At 42.1% G+C, this 12,525-nt stretch overlaps 1 protein-coding gene across 2 annotated transcripts in view; it reads left to right on the top strand.

Moving 5' to 3' along the window:
• The first annotated feature begins 37 nt into the window (after nt 1-37).
• Nucleotides 38-12,525, top strand: part of VPS50 (VPS50 subunit of EARP/GARPII complex) — a 102,440-nt gene continuing 89,952 nt past the window's right edge. For both annotated transcript variants that reach the window (XM_049798566.1, XM_049798567.1), the window contains exons 1-3: nt 38-737; nt 3,065-3,133; nt 11,799-11,921. In XM_049798566.1, the coding sequence (XP_049654523.1) occupies nt 705-737; nt 3,065-3,133; nt 11,799-11,921 (225 nt within the window). In that variant the 5' untranslated portion in view covers nt 38-704. The remainder of the gene's footprint in view (nt 738-3,064; nt 3,134-11,798; nt 11,922-12,525) is intronic.

Here is a 12,525-nt window from a genome sequence, read left to right as displayed (position 1 = left end):
TCTATGAGCATCCCCTAAACCCCAGAGGCGCCCTTGGCCTGCTGGGCCACCAGTGCCGGCCGAGGCGTTCGTGGATACAAACGCAACGAAGAGGCCAGGGCAGAGCGCGGGTTTTGGCGACACGAGTAGCAGCGCCTTCAAACAGCAGACTGCCAAACCGCGAGCTCCTTCCGCTGCTCCGGAGGGCTGCCACAGCCCCACCGACGCCGCCGTCCACGCCGGCCGGAGCCCTTCCTCCTCCGCGGCCCAGTTCCGCTTCCCCGGGCGGAGGCGCCTCCCGCAGCCACGGCGGCGGCTGGCTCCCCGCTTGCCGGGAACGGCCGCGGGCCCGCCCCACGTCTCCTCACGGCGCCCCCGCCCCGCTCCCCCTCACGACGACGACGCCCCCGCCCCCAGCCCGGCCGCCCCAGCGCCTGCCAGAGAGGAGCCGCCTCAAGGCTGCCGGCGCCAGCCAGGCGCGCCGCGGCGGAAGGAGCCGCCCCCACCCGCTCCCCTCTCGGGTGCCCGCCCTCCCGGCCGTGCTGACGGGGGTTGTAGTTGGGCGCCGCCGCCCGAGGACTACCGGTCCCAGGGAGCAGCGGGCGGGCTCTGTCAGGTGGCGTCCAACATGGCTTCCCCGTGCCCGTCGGGGCCGGAGCCCGCCGCCGCGCGGAGGTGCTGAGCGCTTTCGGGGCGGCGGCGGCGGTGGCGGTACCGGTGCCATCATGCAGAAGATCAAGTCGCTGATGACCCGCCAGGTGAGCGGCGGGGGTCGGAGGGCAGCGGGGTCCCGGGCTCTGCCCGGGGACGCCGTGGCCGGGCACCCAGCGAGGGGAGTGCCGGTGGCCGGCGCAGGCGTGTGCGGCCGTGCCCGGGCACCCTGATGGGCCTCCGGGGCGCGGGCATCGCCCTCAGCCCGGCTTGTGGGGAGAGGGACGTCTTAGTGTGTCTTAGCTCTCGGTACGCATGCATCTAGCTGTTTGTTTGTTTGTTTTTGGTTTTTTTTTTCCTTTCTTTTTTTTTCTTTTCCTCTTTAAATCAAGAAATGGAAGCATGCATAGGTGCCAGCGTGTAGCTTGTGCCATAACAGACAAATTGGTGTTGAAGATGACACGACTGGTCTATGTCAGTTTCCTTTTTTTACGTACAGTTTTGGAGTGCTGGGCCGTGGTACTGGGACATGGCTTTGTCTGAAAGCAAATGCTTTTGATCAAGACTGAGGCGAGGCTGTGGAGGTGCCGGGGAGGTATTTGGGTGGGCACATATTGAATGTGTGCTACAGTGCTTAATGTGTTTCTGTTAGCCCACTTCTTTGTACCAGTTGTGTCTAGGATTATGTAGATCTAGTCTATGTTTGGACCAGTGTTTCTAAGGTTGAGAGCCTTTTTAAAGGAGTGCATTAGAAGAGGATTCGAGTCATTTGCATATATGAAATACCTCAAAAATGAACCCTCTTTGACCGTGTGTCTACATCTGGGAGACTTGAGTCTCCCACCACATCAGGTATTGTAGACAGTTATAGAAAATAGTGGGAAAAGCAGAAACTGAACTTTGTTTTTTTTTCTAAACTATGCCCTCAGAGTTGTCATGCTTATGTGGGAGACAGGGCTTAAAAATGGGCACCGGCATGGAAGCTGAATTTCCAAATAATGTTCTGGTCCCCTTCAGTATAGGGGTAAACAATCAGTTTTCAGCTTGACTAAGAGGAGTTGTGGGAAGCCTGCCCAGTGTGGAAAGGTTGTGGTCTGAAAATGAAGCGACTTACACAATTTTCAGCCTTTGGGAAGGGTTAAGTTCCATTTCGCATTTGATAAGTGAAACTTTTACTGCTTCCGAAGATAAACTGCTAGTAGTACTGCAGATTTTTGAGAGGATGTGTAGAAGATTTCATGTGAAGTATGAGAAGCTGCAGCAGTTGCTTTGGTTGTTTATTACGTTGAATTGCTGATGGATAGAGCTGAGTCACCTTTGGTGGTGGTAACTGGAAGGGGAGGATGTTTTGAAATGATGTGCAAGGAAATCTGAGAATCAAAACCAAAATGAAGTGGGTTTACATCCTAGGAAGAGGAAACAATTGTAAAATGTAGTAGTTACCACAAAAGTGATGAATTTGTAAAACACTTTATCAGTTTCAAAGGATAAATACAAGATTTTCTCATCATAAACTCACATAGTAATTGCATAGGTCCTTTTGTTTCAAAGAAAGTGTAGGTATCCAGGGCCTGAAAGGGACTTGGAAGCAGCACTGTTAGCATCAACTGGAAGAGTAGGAAGGAAGTCTGTCTGAAACTTGTGGCTCCTGTGAACACCCTGAAGACTCAAGAGAACCAAATCTGAAACTTGAATGTTTAGATTCACCTCTGCCTAGGGAGCTGGTAGAAAATGTGCTAAGCAGCATGTTCTGTGGTATTGCTTCATAGAACTGTGAGTGTGTTCGATATTCAGCAAAAACATACTCAGCTGATTAATTGATGCTTCCTGTACAAAGCTTCAGTCTACTGGAGCTTATTCCATTTATGTGGCTTTATGTGTCTTAAAGAGTAATAATTATATAAAGCAGCTAATGTGGATTTTGCATCTTCTTCAGTTTAGTTATGCATAAGGAAAATCAGTCCTGATAGTGTTATATGGTAGACAGACAAATGTACTATCAAGCAAAAATAATATAATTTTGCACAGAGTAGGTGGCACTTGACTTGAATTCAATTATTTGATTCCATTAAACCATTAAGTTAGTGGAACAAAGTATGTTACGTTTTTTGGACACATGCTTTTTTAAATTTTAAATAACATCTGGAAGTTGAGAGGAGGACCCCTTTGTGAAGGGAATGTTAGTGAACTGTACTGAAAAGGTACTTATTGCATCACAAAGCTGGAAATACTTAGATGTTTGAGGAGCATAATTTATACACCAATGGTCTTGCTTAAATGTTTATAGAATACGGTCTTACCCTTTCAGCCTCATGTCAGTGTAATTTATTAAGGACTTCTAGGTATACATTCAACAGCAGGTAAGACTTGTGCAGTTTGATTGCAAGATACATAAAGTAGTCAATCTTAACTGACTATTAAAATTCTTTTAAAGGGTCTAAGAAGTCCTCAGGAGAGTGTTCATGACCTCAGTCCTATTGAAAGCTTTCGGATTCCTAGTAAGGTATGATACACAGTCCCTCTATTCCCACCCCCTTCATTTTTACTTTATCATTTTATAGTTACACGACACTTAGTTGTTTCTTTTTTTTTAACACCAGGTTTGCTGTTGTTCTTTCTGACAGTTTTATTTCTCGCTGAAAATATTTTTTTTTTTTTTTTATGAAAGAATTAAGTGATATGAGGCAAAACAGTTCACTGACTCAGAATGAACTTGCATTAAAATTTCTTTCTTGGAACTTTTGAGTTGTCACTGGATGCTGATCTTAATATTATATAGACTTCCTGCTGGAATGAAGGAAAAAAAAAAGAATGAAAAAGAAAAGTGCCCTTTTTTTTTTTTTTTTTTTTACCCCTTTGGAAAGTAGATACTATATGGGTAACCTGGATAGTTCTAGTCTTGATGTTTAAACTCTTCATGGTTTTGGTGTGGTAAGTACGTTTCATAGTTTCATGATTTTAATCTTCAGCCATATACAATTAACTTCATGTTCTACTTTAAATGCTATAGCTTTATAATAACAATATTTTTTTGGCTTTTTTGGGGGGTCTCACTACTTAAATGATGCCAGCTCACTGTTGTCTCACAAATCATGCTGAATAGTCTGGGTGTGAGGGAAAAATTGTCACAATATTTGACTGCTCCTTATACCCTCTTGATCTGAGTGGATGATTCACAAGGCTTGCTGTGGATGTTTATTATTTTCTCCTAATTTGGATTTTGCCTTTAACCAATGAGATATTTAAGTTACTGACTTGAATTTGGATGCCTTATTTTAAAAAAACCCAAAACAACCCCCTCCTTGTGTTTCTTTGTCTCTGTATAAGTGCTGCATAATATATTGCTTGTGCTGAGACAGACCAGAAAATCAGCGTTGCTGTATATTTAAAAAAACAAGTAACAATTTCTGAATTGGTACATAATACTCTGTTAAACACTGGCCAATATATTGATTTCAAGGAGTGAAAGTATTCAGTTGCAGCAATGTTGAAAGCACTGTCTCATCTCCGTGGCTTAGATTTCAAGATTGCAGATTCCTGCCACCCACTGAGTATCCAGTTTCAAACTGTCTTTTTTGCCAGGTTGACTCTCCAGGTAGGAGTAGATGTAGGATATCTTGCCTGAATTTCCATTCTTTAATAGTTAGATGTTATATGTCTAGTAAGCCTACACCTTGTATCAATAACAATGGGAAAACAAATACTTGTCAATAATTTGTAATTTTTTCATACATTTATGTCAAACATTTGTAATGTGAAAACATTATCTGCAACTGTTTGGGATACAGAATATCCTTGTAGTTATGAATTCTGTGCCTGAAAAGACAACATTAGAACTTGTCACCTGATTATTATTTTTTTAAAGCTGATAAAATTAGAGTATTATTTTCTTCTGTGCCACAGATTAAGACTTTTATATTTTTCATTCTTCTAATCTGGTTTTTTTCCTTCCAAAATGTTGTAGGTGACTAGTTCTCAAAATTCCGAATTGCTTACATTAACTTTTTCTGTCTCAACAAGCTGTATTGAGTGAAAGTATATAAAGTTGCATGACTATGTGATTAAATGAAAACATCAGATCACAAGAATCTTGAGAAAAATTACTGTGTTTTGAACAGTTTAACTCCTGGCTATGGTCCCAGGCCATTTGTCACAGTCACTTTACTTCCAGCCCTTTTCTTTTGGAGGAAGGATTTATATCGTCATGCCTCCTTAACTGTGCTAAAACCTTTATTGTAGGATTTTACTTTTCAAATTATAAGACATCAGATGAGGCACTGTAATGTGTCTCCTGTCACTGTGAGCCATAGATTCAGATATCCTTTCTTGAAAACAGGCGTTTTTTGGGGTGAGGAGGGGGAGATATTTTCTGTGTTTGTGGTATGAGTAACCGTCAAGGAGATTAAGTTTCAGTACTGCACAGAGGTTGAAAGTCATTGAGCTTTTGGATATTGGTATTCGTTTTGAACTGAAGCTATATTCAATGCCATCGCAACATACTGATGTCACAAATCAGAATTACGTTGTAATTATAGGATCAAGCAGCTTTGCTGGATATAAGCTAAAGCCCCTCAATAATTATTTTATAATACTGGACAAGTTTGATGAAGGGAATTCCCTTTTGAATGCAACAGTAAAGACTAAAGAAAAAGTGGAGATTTTTAAAGGCAACAAGTAAAAGCGTAACTTCATAGTGTTGCAGACTGCTATTTGAAAGCATGTGTTGCTCTCTGCTGCCACATTTAAGTAACTATTCTTGTTTATATCTTGAATAACAAAAGTCTCAAGCTCACCAGCCAAATACTGTTTTGATGATAGAATGGTTATGATGCTGCAATTTTCATCATCACGCTTCCACATTCGAAGTGGTATCTCCAGAGTGATTTAGGGCAAGTGTTACTGAAAGTTTCAAAAGCTGAGTTAAAGCTCTAGAAAGGTATACAGAATGAAAGGCTGCAGAGCCAGCATGAATTACTGGAAAGAGCACAAGCCATTGATAGATAATGATAACTCCAGGGACAAAAACATGTTTTTGAAATGGGGGACTGTCACACTAGTGTGGCGGTCAAATGGGAAATTCTAAGCACAGGAAGAAAAATATGTTGACATTGCAGCAAAAGTCATTTGAGTCTTGATATCTGAAAGTTGTTGGTTTGTGGACTGGTGGCTTGCTGCAAGCATGTTAGTGATGACTGTGCTCCTCAATTTTTTATTTTTAAACAATGAAATTATTTGCTACCTGAATATTTTACTGGATACCTCCACGTATATGCACTTGCATTAACCAGTATTCTAGTAAGTTCTGCAACTATCTCAAAAAATTTCAATTTGCTTCTGTCATATGAAGGCAAATCATAGCAGACTTGCTTTCTGTTCTGTTCTAATACAGACTCATACTGCCAACTCGGTCACACAGAGAAGTAAGTGTATAATAGTTTAATTCGGTGATATAGTCTGTAGATACGGCGAATCCTGCAAGGCTGGGTTTCTAGAAGAGAAAGTTGTCTGCAGAGGGATTTCATATCTTTATTGATTGAGATACCTTACTTCATCTGTGTGGCCTGATCGCCCTGGGGAACTGTAATTCTTTTTGAACCATTCTGTTATTGTCAGCTTTGTTGTTTCCCAAGTTGGTAACGGGTAGATTCTGTCACAAAAGGGTGAGACAGGTATTTTGTACACTTGAATTCAAGTGTGTGGGGTTAATAATGAGTTCATGTTGAATTAGATTATATTTATCTTGATGATAATCAGCTCATACGCAATATACAAATATTAGTTGACTTCGTGGCTTATGATGGTGAACCACACTGAAAGTCTATTTTTTAATGCTTTAGTCTGTGTGGGTTTCTATTTCCCCAACAGTAGCTGAGTGCTTTTCAGGAGTGCATTAAGCAGTGGTGTGACTAATACCTGTTCTATGGATCAGGCTTTGTTGTTCTCTCCACCAGGAGAATTGTTTTCATAGTGTAATGTTTGTTTTGGTAGAGTGAGGGCATTTTAATAAGTACACTGTATGCGTACCGAAGAAAGAAAGATCAAAAGAAGGTTCTGGGCATTTCATGTGAAAGATAAGGGAATACCACGAACTTCCCCGTGGGACTACCTTCCCTAGCTGTGGATTAGCTGGGGGGGGAAAAAGGGGAAAAAAATTTTGGGGCGAGTTTATAGATATGGATGTCTCATAATGTATGTATAACTGTAATATATAAATATATCTTTTTATATAGATAAAAGATTGTGGGTGTATATATATTAAAAAATACTTCTGGCATTATTTATTTCTTGGTGGTAGGATGTTGCAATGTATCTGCTGATTGAATCTTGAGCAGGGCCCTCATCCTGGTATTTAGGATTAGCTTTTAACATAGGTGTGATCCAAGTTCAGAATGGAGGGATATAAATTGACAGCATGTTCACTGGTATGTTTTTGGCTCATGACAAAGAGGGAAGCTGTATCCAAATAAGTACAGTGCAGACTTGGCCCCTGGCACTCTCTGTGTAGAGGTGCATAGGCTGTTGCTGACCTTTAGCTCTAATTAGATCAGAAACTTTTTAGATTTCTTTTTTTTTTCTCCGAGTAGTATCAGTTAACTTTTTTTCGGTGTCTTTGCTTCCCAAGTCTTTTGGTTGATGATGACTGGAATGCAGAAGGTGTTTGCTTCAACAGTCTACCAGTAATGCTTCATTTGACAGAGAAATATTGGTTTTGGTGTTAGAGACAGTGTAGAATACAAAGAGAGTGGGAGTGTGACGCACTTGGGAAATAACTGGGTAAGTCATCTAAAACTTGCTGAACTGCATTTCAGATGAGTCTGCAATGAAATGACTCTTTTGAAATATATTTCAAGGAATTGCCATGGGCTCTGAGACCTGTAAACTTTTATTTCTGTAGAACAGGAAGGCAAAATGATGTGAGAAGTGTGTAGTGTGTGGATGCAAACACTGTGTTTTATTTAGCAATCACTTATTCAAGTATGCAAAGCTGTCAGACTGATAGAGTTGGGTGGTGTTTTGGCTTTTTGTTTTCTCCCCAGAAACTGTCTTTCACTGATCTATTTAGGTGGCATTATGAAAGAGAGACCTGCTGCTTAGGGTTGCAGTAATTGTAACCTGAAGGGAAGTATGTTTGACAGGATAAATTGTCTTTCCATGAAAGTATGATCCAAAGTACTGGCAAAAAAAATTTGCACATTTGGCATCACAAGTGAAGCAAGTTTTATGTAGAAGGCGAAGTCTCTTGCTGAAGAAAACTTTGGAAAAATGAGTAGCCCATGAAACAGCATTTTAGATGGCTGTGTTGGCCCATTACTGCTTGGAGCATTCCTGCTGCTGAATGTGTGTATTAACCTGGGCAGGTGGATTGAAATGACTACTACGGGGCCCAGCTTGCCGATGTGCTGCTCTTCCTGATCTCCTCTGTAGCCAATTCATTCAGTTTAGCAATAGCGAAGTTCTCTGTGCGATTATCATCGTATGATTCCCTCCGTCCCAATTTTTTATAGATTTTTCTATTCAGAATAGCACTCGGAATGGCTGAATTTACATAAAATTTACATAAATTTTCCTGACAAGTGTGTTTTAATATTGACTTGTTCTTTTTAAAGGCAGATATTTAAGTGGCAATAGTTAGAAAAGTTTTGAGGTGGAAAAATGCCTTCAGGAATTTAATAGAACTTCTCTCCCTACCTCTGCAAAGTGTGTGAGTACTAGCTCCAAGTGCTCAATCTGGCCTTCCCTGAGGCCCCTGAAACTATGGGCTTCATGTGTATATAGTACGTATGTATCTCTAATTGAAGGGATGAGGAAAATTGAATATCAGCAAATAAACTTTAGCCAAGGACATTTGCTTCCTTCAGTGGTGAGTGAATAGATTGGCCTTGAGCATGTTAGTTATTTGAAACTAGTGGAGCATGATGTACTGGAAGCTGCAGTTCATCATGGCATAAAGTCTGGTGGCAGGTAGTATAATTTATATGGGAGCTGAAGTTTATCCTGAAGAGTTGGTCTCACTAGACTGTTTTTCTAGAAAGAATGAACAAGATAAAGAAAAACCCTGTCCATTTAATAAATATTTCCCTAGGTAGTGTTTTGGCAAGAAACACCAAGATGAACAATCTTTCTAAAACAGGACAAAATTGTTTCCTAGTAATTTTCCTAGCCATATCAACATCAGTTTTATTTTTGTGGTGAAAACTGTGGTCTTCTACAAAGATGAAAAGGCCATTGATTAGGTTTCATTGAAATGCTAATATTGAAAACAACCCTCCCAATTTATTATCACGTGGCACTAAATCCAGATGCGTCCATGATGGCTTTCTTAATACGTCCTTGGGCGATGTCAGTCACCATTGACATACAGCATTGACGTATCATTTCACCAACATGACAAGATATCAATAGTCTCAAAATTCAAACGATCCTGAAGATTTTTCCTTGGGTTTAGTTTTTCTTCTTTCTTCTTTTAACAAACCATGCAGGAACTTGTAGTATCAGATGATAAATTAGATTATTCCATTTGCAATGGTTCAGTGGACAAATTGAGCTGACCCTGTTGCCTGCCTTGGATAATTTTTAATTTTAGTTTTGTATAGCTAATACTCAATGTACTTACTGTAGGATGTTAAGCTAATTTATAGAGGGATGTACACCATAAAGCTGCCATTTGTTAGGGAGTCCAGAGGGAAATAATTTTCTGTTTGTTTTAAAGGGCAGGAATACACATGGTTAGATAACAGTTTCGTTGCTTTATAAATTAAATTATTGCAAGAGCAGTATGCCATTGAATCTGACTGTGTGTCTTCTGCCAATGCGTGCGCCCTCACGTGATGGCAACTTCAAAGCCATAGATTAAAAAGTTGAAACAGACTCTGAAGGGACTATTTTTCAAGAATCTTTTCCTTCCCATCCCTCGTAACCTGCCCCCCGCTCCTCTGTTTCTCGTGCCCTTCGTAAAGCTGAAGCGTGAGGCGGAAAGGTGTCGCCGCCGGGCGAAGGGATGGCTCTGCCTGCCTGGAGCCCTGCCTGTCCCTCCGGTGCCGGTGTGGTGCCGCAGGCTCTTCCCTGCCGGCTGCCTGCAAACTTGTCGTCTTGGTACCACCTGCTGTCACCGCCACGGAGCTAACCAACCCACCCTTTGCCTTCGCCCCAGCAAGGCGCTGCTGTGGCTTGTGGCGTCGCGGATGTGTGCCCGCCAAGAGCGGGACCGTGCTCAAAACCCGGTTTTAAGAGTTTGTCTGAAGAGAAGCATCGTTCTGCTTTGGTTTCGTTACGTGTTCTTGTCGTACTGTTGCTTCTGCGTGTTGTTTCCTGATTTCTCTCACGTCTGTGGGTGCGCTCCCTCCTCGGTCCGTGCCTTCCTCCTGCCGGGCCCGTCTGTGGTTGGGAGGCAGGTCGCTGCCTTCACCCCGCGGGGCGAGGCAGGTTTCTCCGTCTCGCTGCACGGCAGCCGGCCGCCGCCGGGAAGCGCTGGCGGCAGCGACTAAAATCAGGCGTTTTCAGCCGGTCCCTCTGCGGAGATCTGAGGCGCTGGCGGCCTCACGGGAGAGGAAGACGGTGGCTCCTCCACGGCTTTTCTCCAGGTCACCCTCTGCCCCATCTCGGCTCGAAGCCGCCTTCCAGCTGCGTCTTCGCCCGCGCTCCAGCGGGTGGCGCCCGAGCACCGCCCGGCGCCAGGGGGCCGGGGCCGGGGCCGGGGCCGGCACCAGCCTGGGGCGGTGCGGCGAGCCGGCCGCCCTCTCCTTTGGCTTCCGTTGTGCCCGCTCGTGTCACCGAGGGTTCCCGCCGCTCGGGGACACGAAATCCGGTTAAAATCCGGTTTTCTCTGTATCGGAGCCATTGCTTTTCGCCCCCCCCCCCCCCCCCCCCCCCTTTTATTTTCTTCTTTTTTTTCTGCGAGAGGTATGTTGGAGGAGCAGCGGCTCCTTCTGATGCTTTTCCAAACTCTTCACTCGTCACCCCTTGGCTACCTCTAATTCCGTAGAGAAACAGAACCTTGCTTTGTATTGAAAATGTCACTTTGCCACATAATGTGCATGCGTTGACCTTCTTTCAATTGATGTACAAAATAAGCAAGTTAGTGGTTGTTTAGTCAATAAATCTAATATCTGATGCCTCTAGCTGGTGAAATAAGCCCTTGAGCTCTTGGTGATGAAAATACCAGCATCTTGTCCCACTGTAACAGCTTGGCATTGTTGGAAAGCTTGGGGTCTTTATGGGACACTCAGTCTGCTGGATCGCTTTACCAGGGTTAAATTCCAATATCGAGCAATTTGATCCATTTTATATTGATTTTTGGTGAAAGCATATCCTGGCATTTCTCCCTTTTGAGTCTCTGATAAAAGATTTTCGTTCCTTTGGGGGGAACAGCCTCCAGGAGAGGGCTAGTGTTAGTTGAAATGTCCAGTATAAGAGGGGAAGATGAGGCTCAGGCTCAAGTCCTTGGTTTGTTGCAACCAGTGGAAGCAGCTGGGTTGTTGAGAAGACCTTCCAGGGGAGATCGTGACAGCAGGGAGAGGTGGATGCTTACCTCTTGAATACTAGCTTTCAGAAAGCTGACAGCACATCTCTGCTTAGACCACCCTACTAGTCGGATAAAAATCTGAAATCTGTTGATTTTGTGCAAAGAAGGCAGATCTGTTCTGGTTTTGCCTGTAAAAAATTCAAGTATTTAAAGGCATGGCTTTTGTTACAGTGAATTCTGAGGGCTGAACTGAAAAGTTACACGTTTGTAGTGACACTATTTACCTTAGGTTTACAAAGATGGTTCTTCTGGTTTAAAAAATTGGGGTTTTATTTGTTATGTTTTTGTGGGTTTTTTTTTTGCTTCTGGAGAAATAACCTGCCAATTTAGTTTATTATGAGAATTTCTAAACTTAAGGAGGAAAAAACTGTGGACTCAACATGCATTTGTGCCATAAATGTATTGATGAAGAAGTGTTTAAGCGATCTGCAACACTGGTGTCTGCACTATGTTCTTTGAGAATTTTTAAATATCTTACTGTTCGTAATGGGAAGAACAAGTTGCAGTGTACTGATCTTTCTATTCTTTGCCATTGCTTCTTATATTAATGTTGTAAATGGCTTTTGAAAAGTGTTTGTTATGGTAAAACATTGTTCTTGTTAGGATGTGATATTAGATCATGGAAATCCTTTTTTGTTTTGTGAAGGAGGAGCTCAGAGAACTACGTGAAGAACCAACTGATCCTCAAGCTCAGCAAGAAATAATTAACAGCATTGAAGAAGTTTATTTTTCCAATGATTCCTTTGATATTGTGAAGTATGAGTTAGAGGTAAGCTCTCTTCTTAAAAGAAAAGACAGTAATATAACAAAATGAGGGTCAAAAGTATGCTTTTTTCAATGAGCTATTTTTCGTTTTGTTTCTTATATCTTGCATTAATACAAAACTGTACCCTCCCGCCTCATCTTGCTGTTGTGGAGCTTCTAGCATATAGTATTGGTACAGAGGCTTTCTATTAACGTGGTAGAATTAGTATCAGTTGTGCTAACAGGCACTTCATAATTTAAACTACAGTGAAAAAGCCAAAATAGTTGGAGGAAAAAAAGAAATCCATTCTGTATTTTGGGTATTTTTTTAGCAAACTGACTGAGACATCATAATTTCAATGATTAGGGGGGTTGTGGGTGTACATATATGGCTTAAAATAAGATAAATTTGAGGTAATTACGATATTATATGATGTAATTATGATAACACATTGTTTATTTGAACACTGATTTGTTTCAGTATCCATCATTTGAAATAGTGGATTAATTCTGCAAATTAGATTGCAGAAGCAATAACAATGTTTCTTTAATGGAATTGATTGGTTAGTTAATATTACGTATGTATTTAACATCCTTTAATTCCTCACTGAATTTAATTTGTTGTTTAC

Source organism: Accipiter gentilis, chromosome 4 (assembly GCF_929443795.1).
Source record: "Accipiter gentilis chromosome 4, bAccGen1.1, whole genome shotgun sequence".
NCBI lineage: Eukaryota > Metazoa > Chordata > Aves > Accipitriformes > Accipitridae > Astur > Astur gentilis.
The sequence above is the reverse complement of the archived record's forward strand: the minus strand, read 5'-3'. Positions and strand labels throughout refer to the sequence as shown.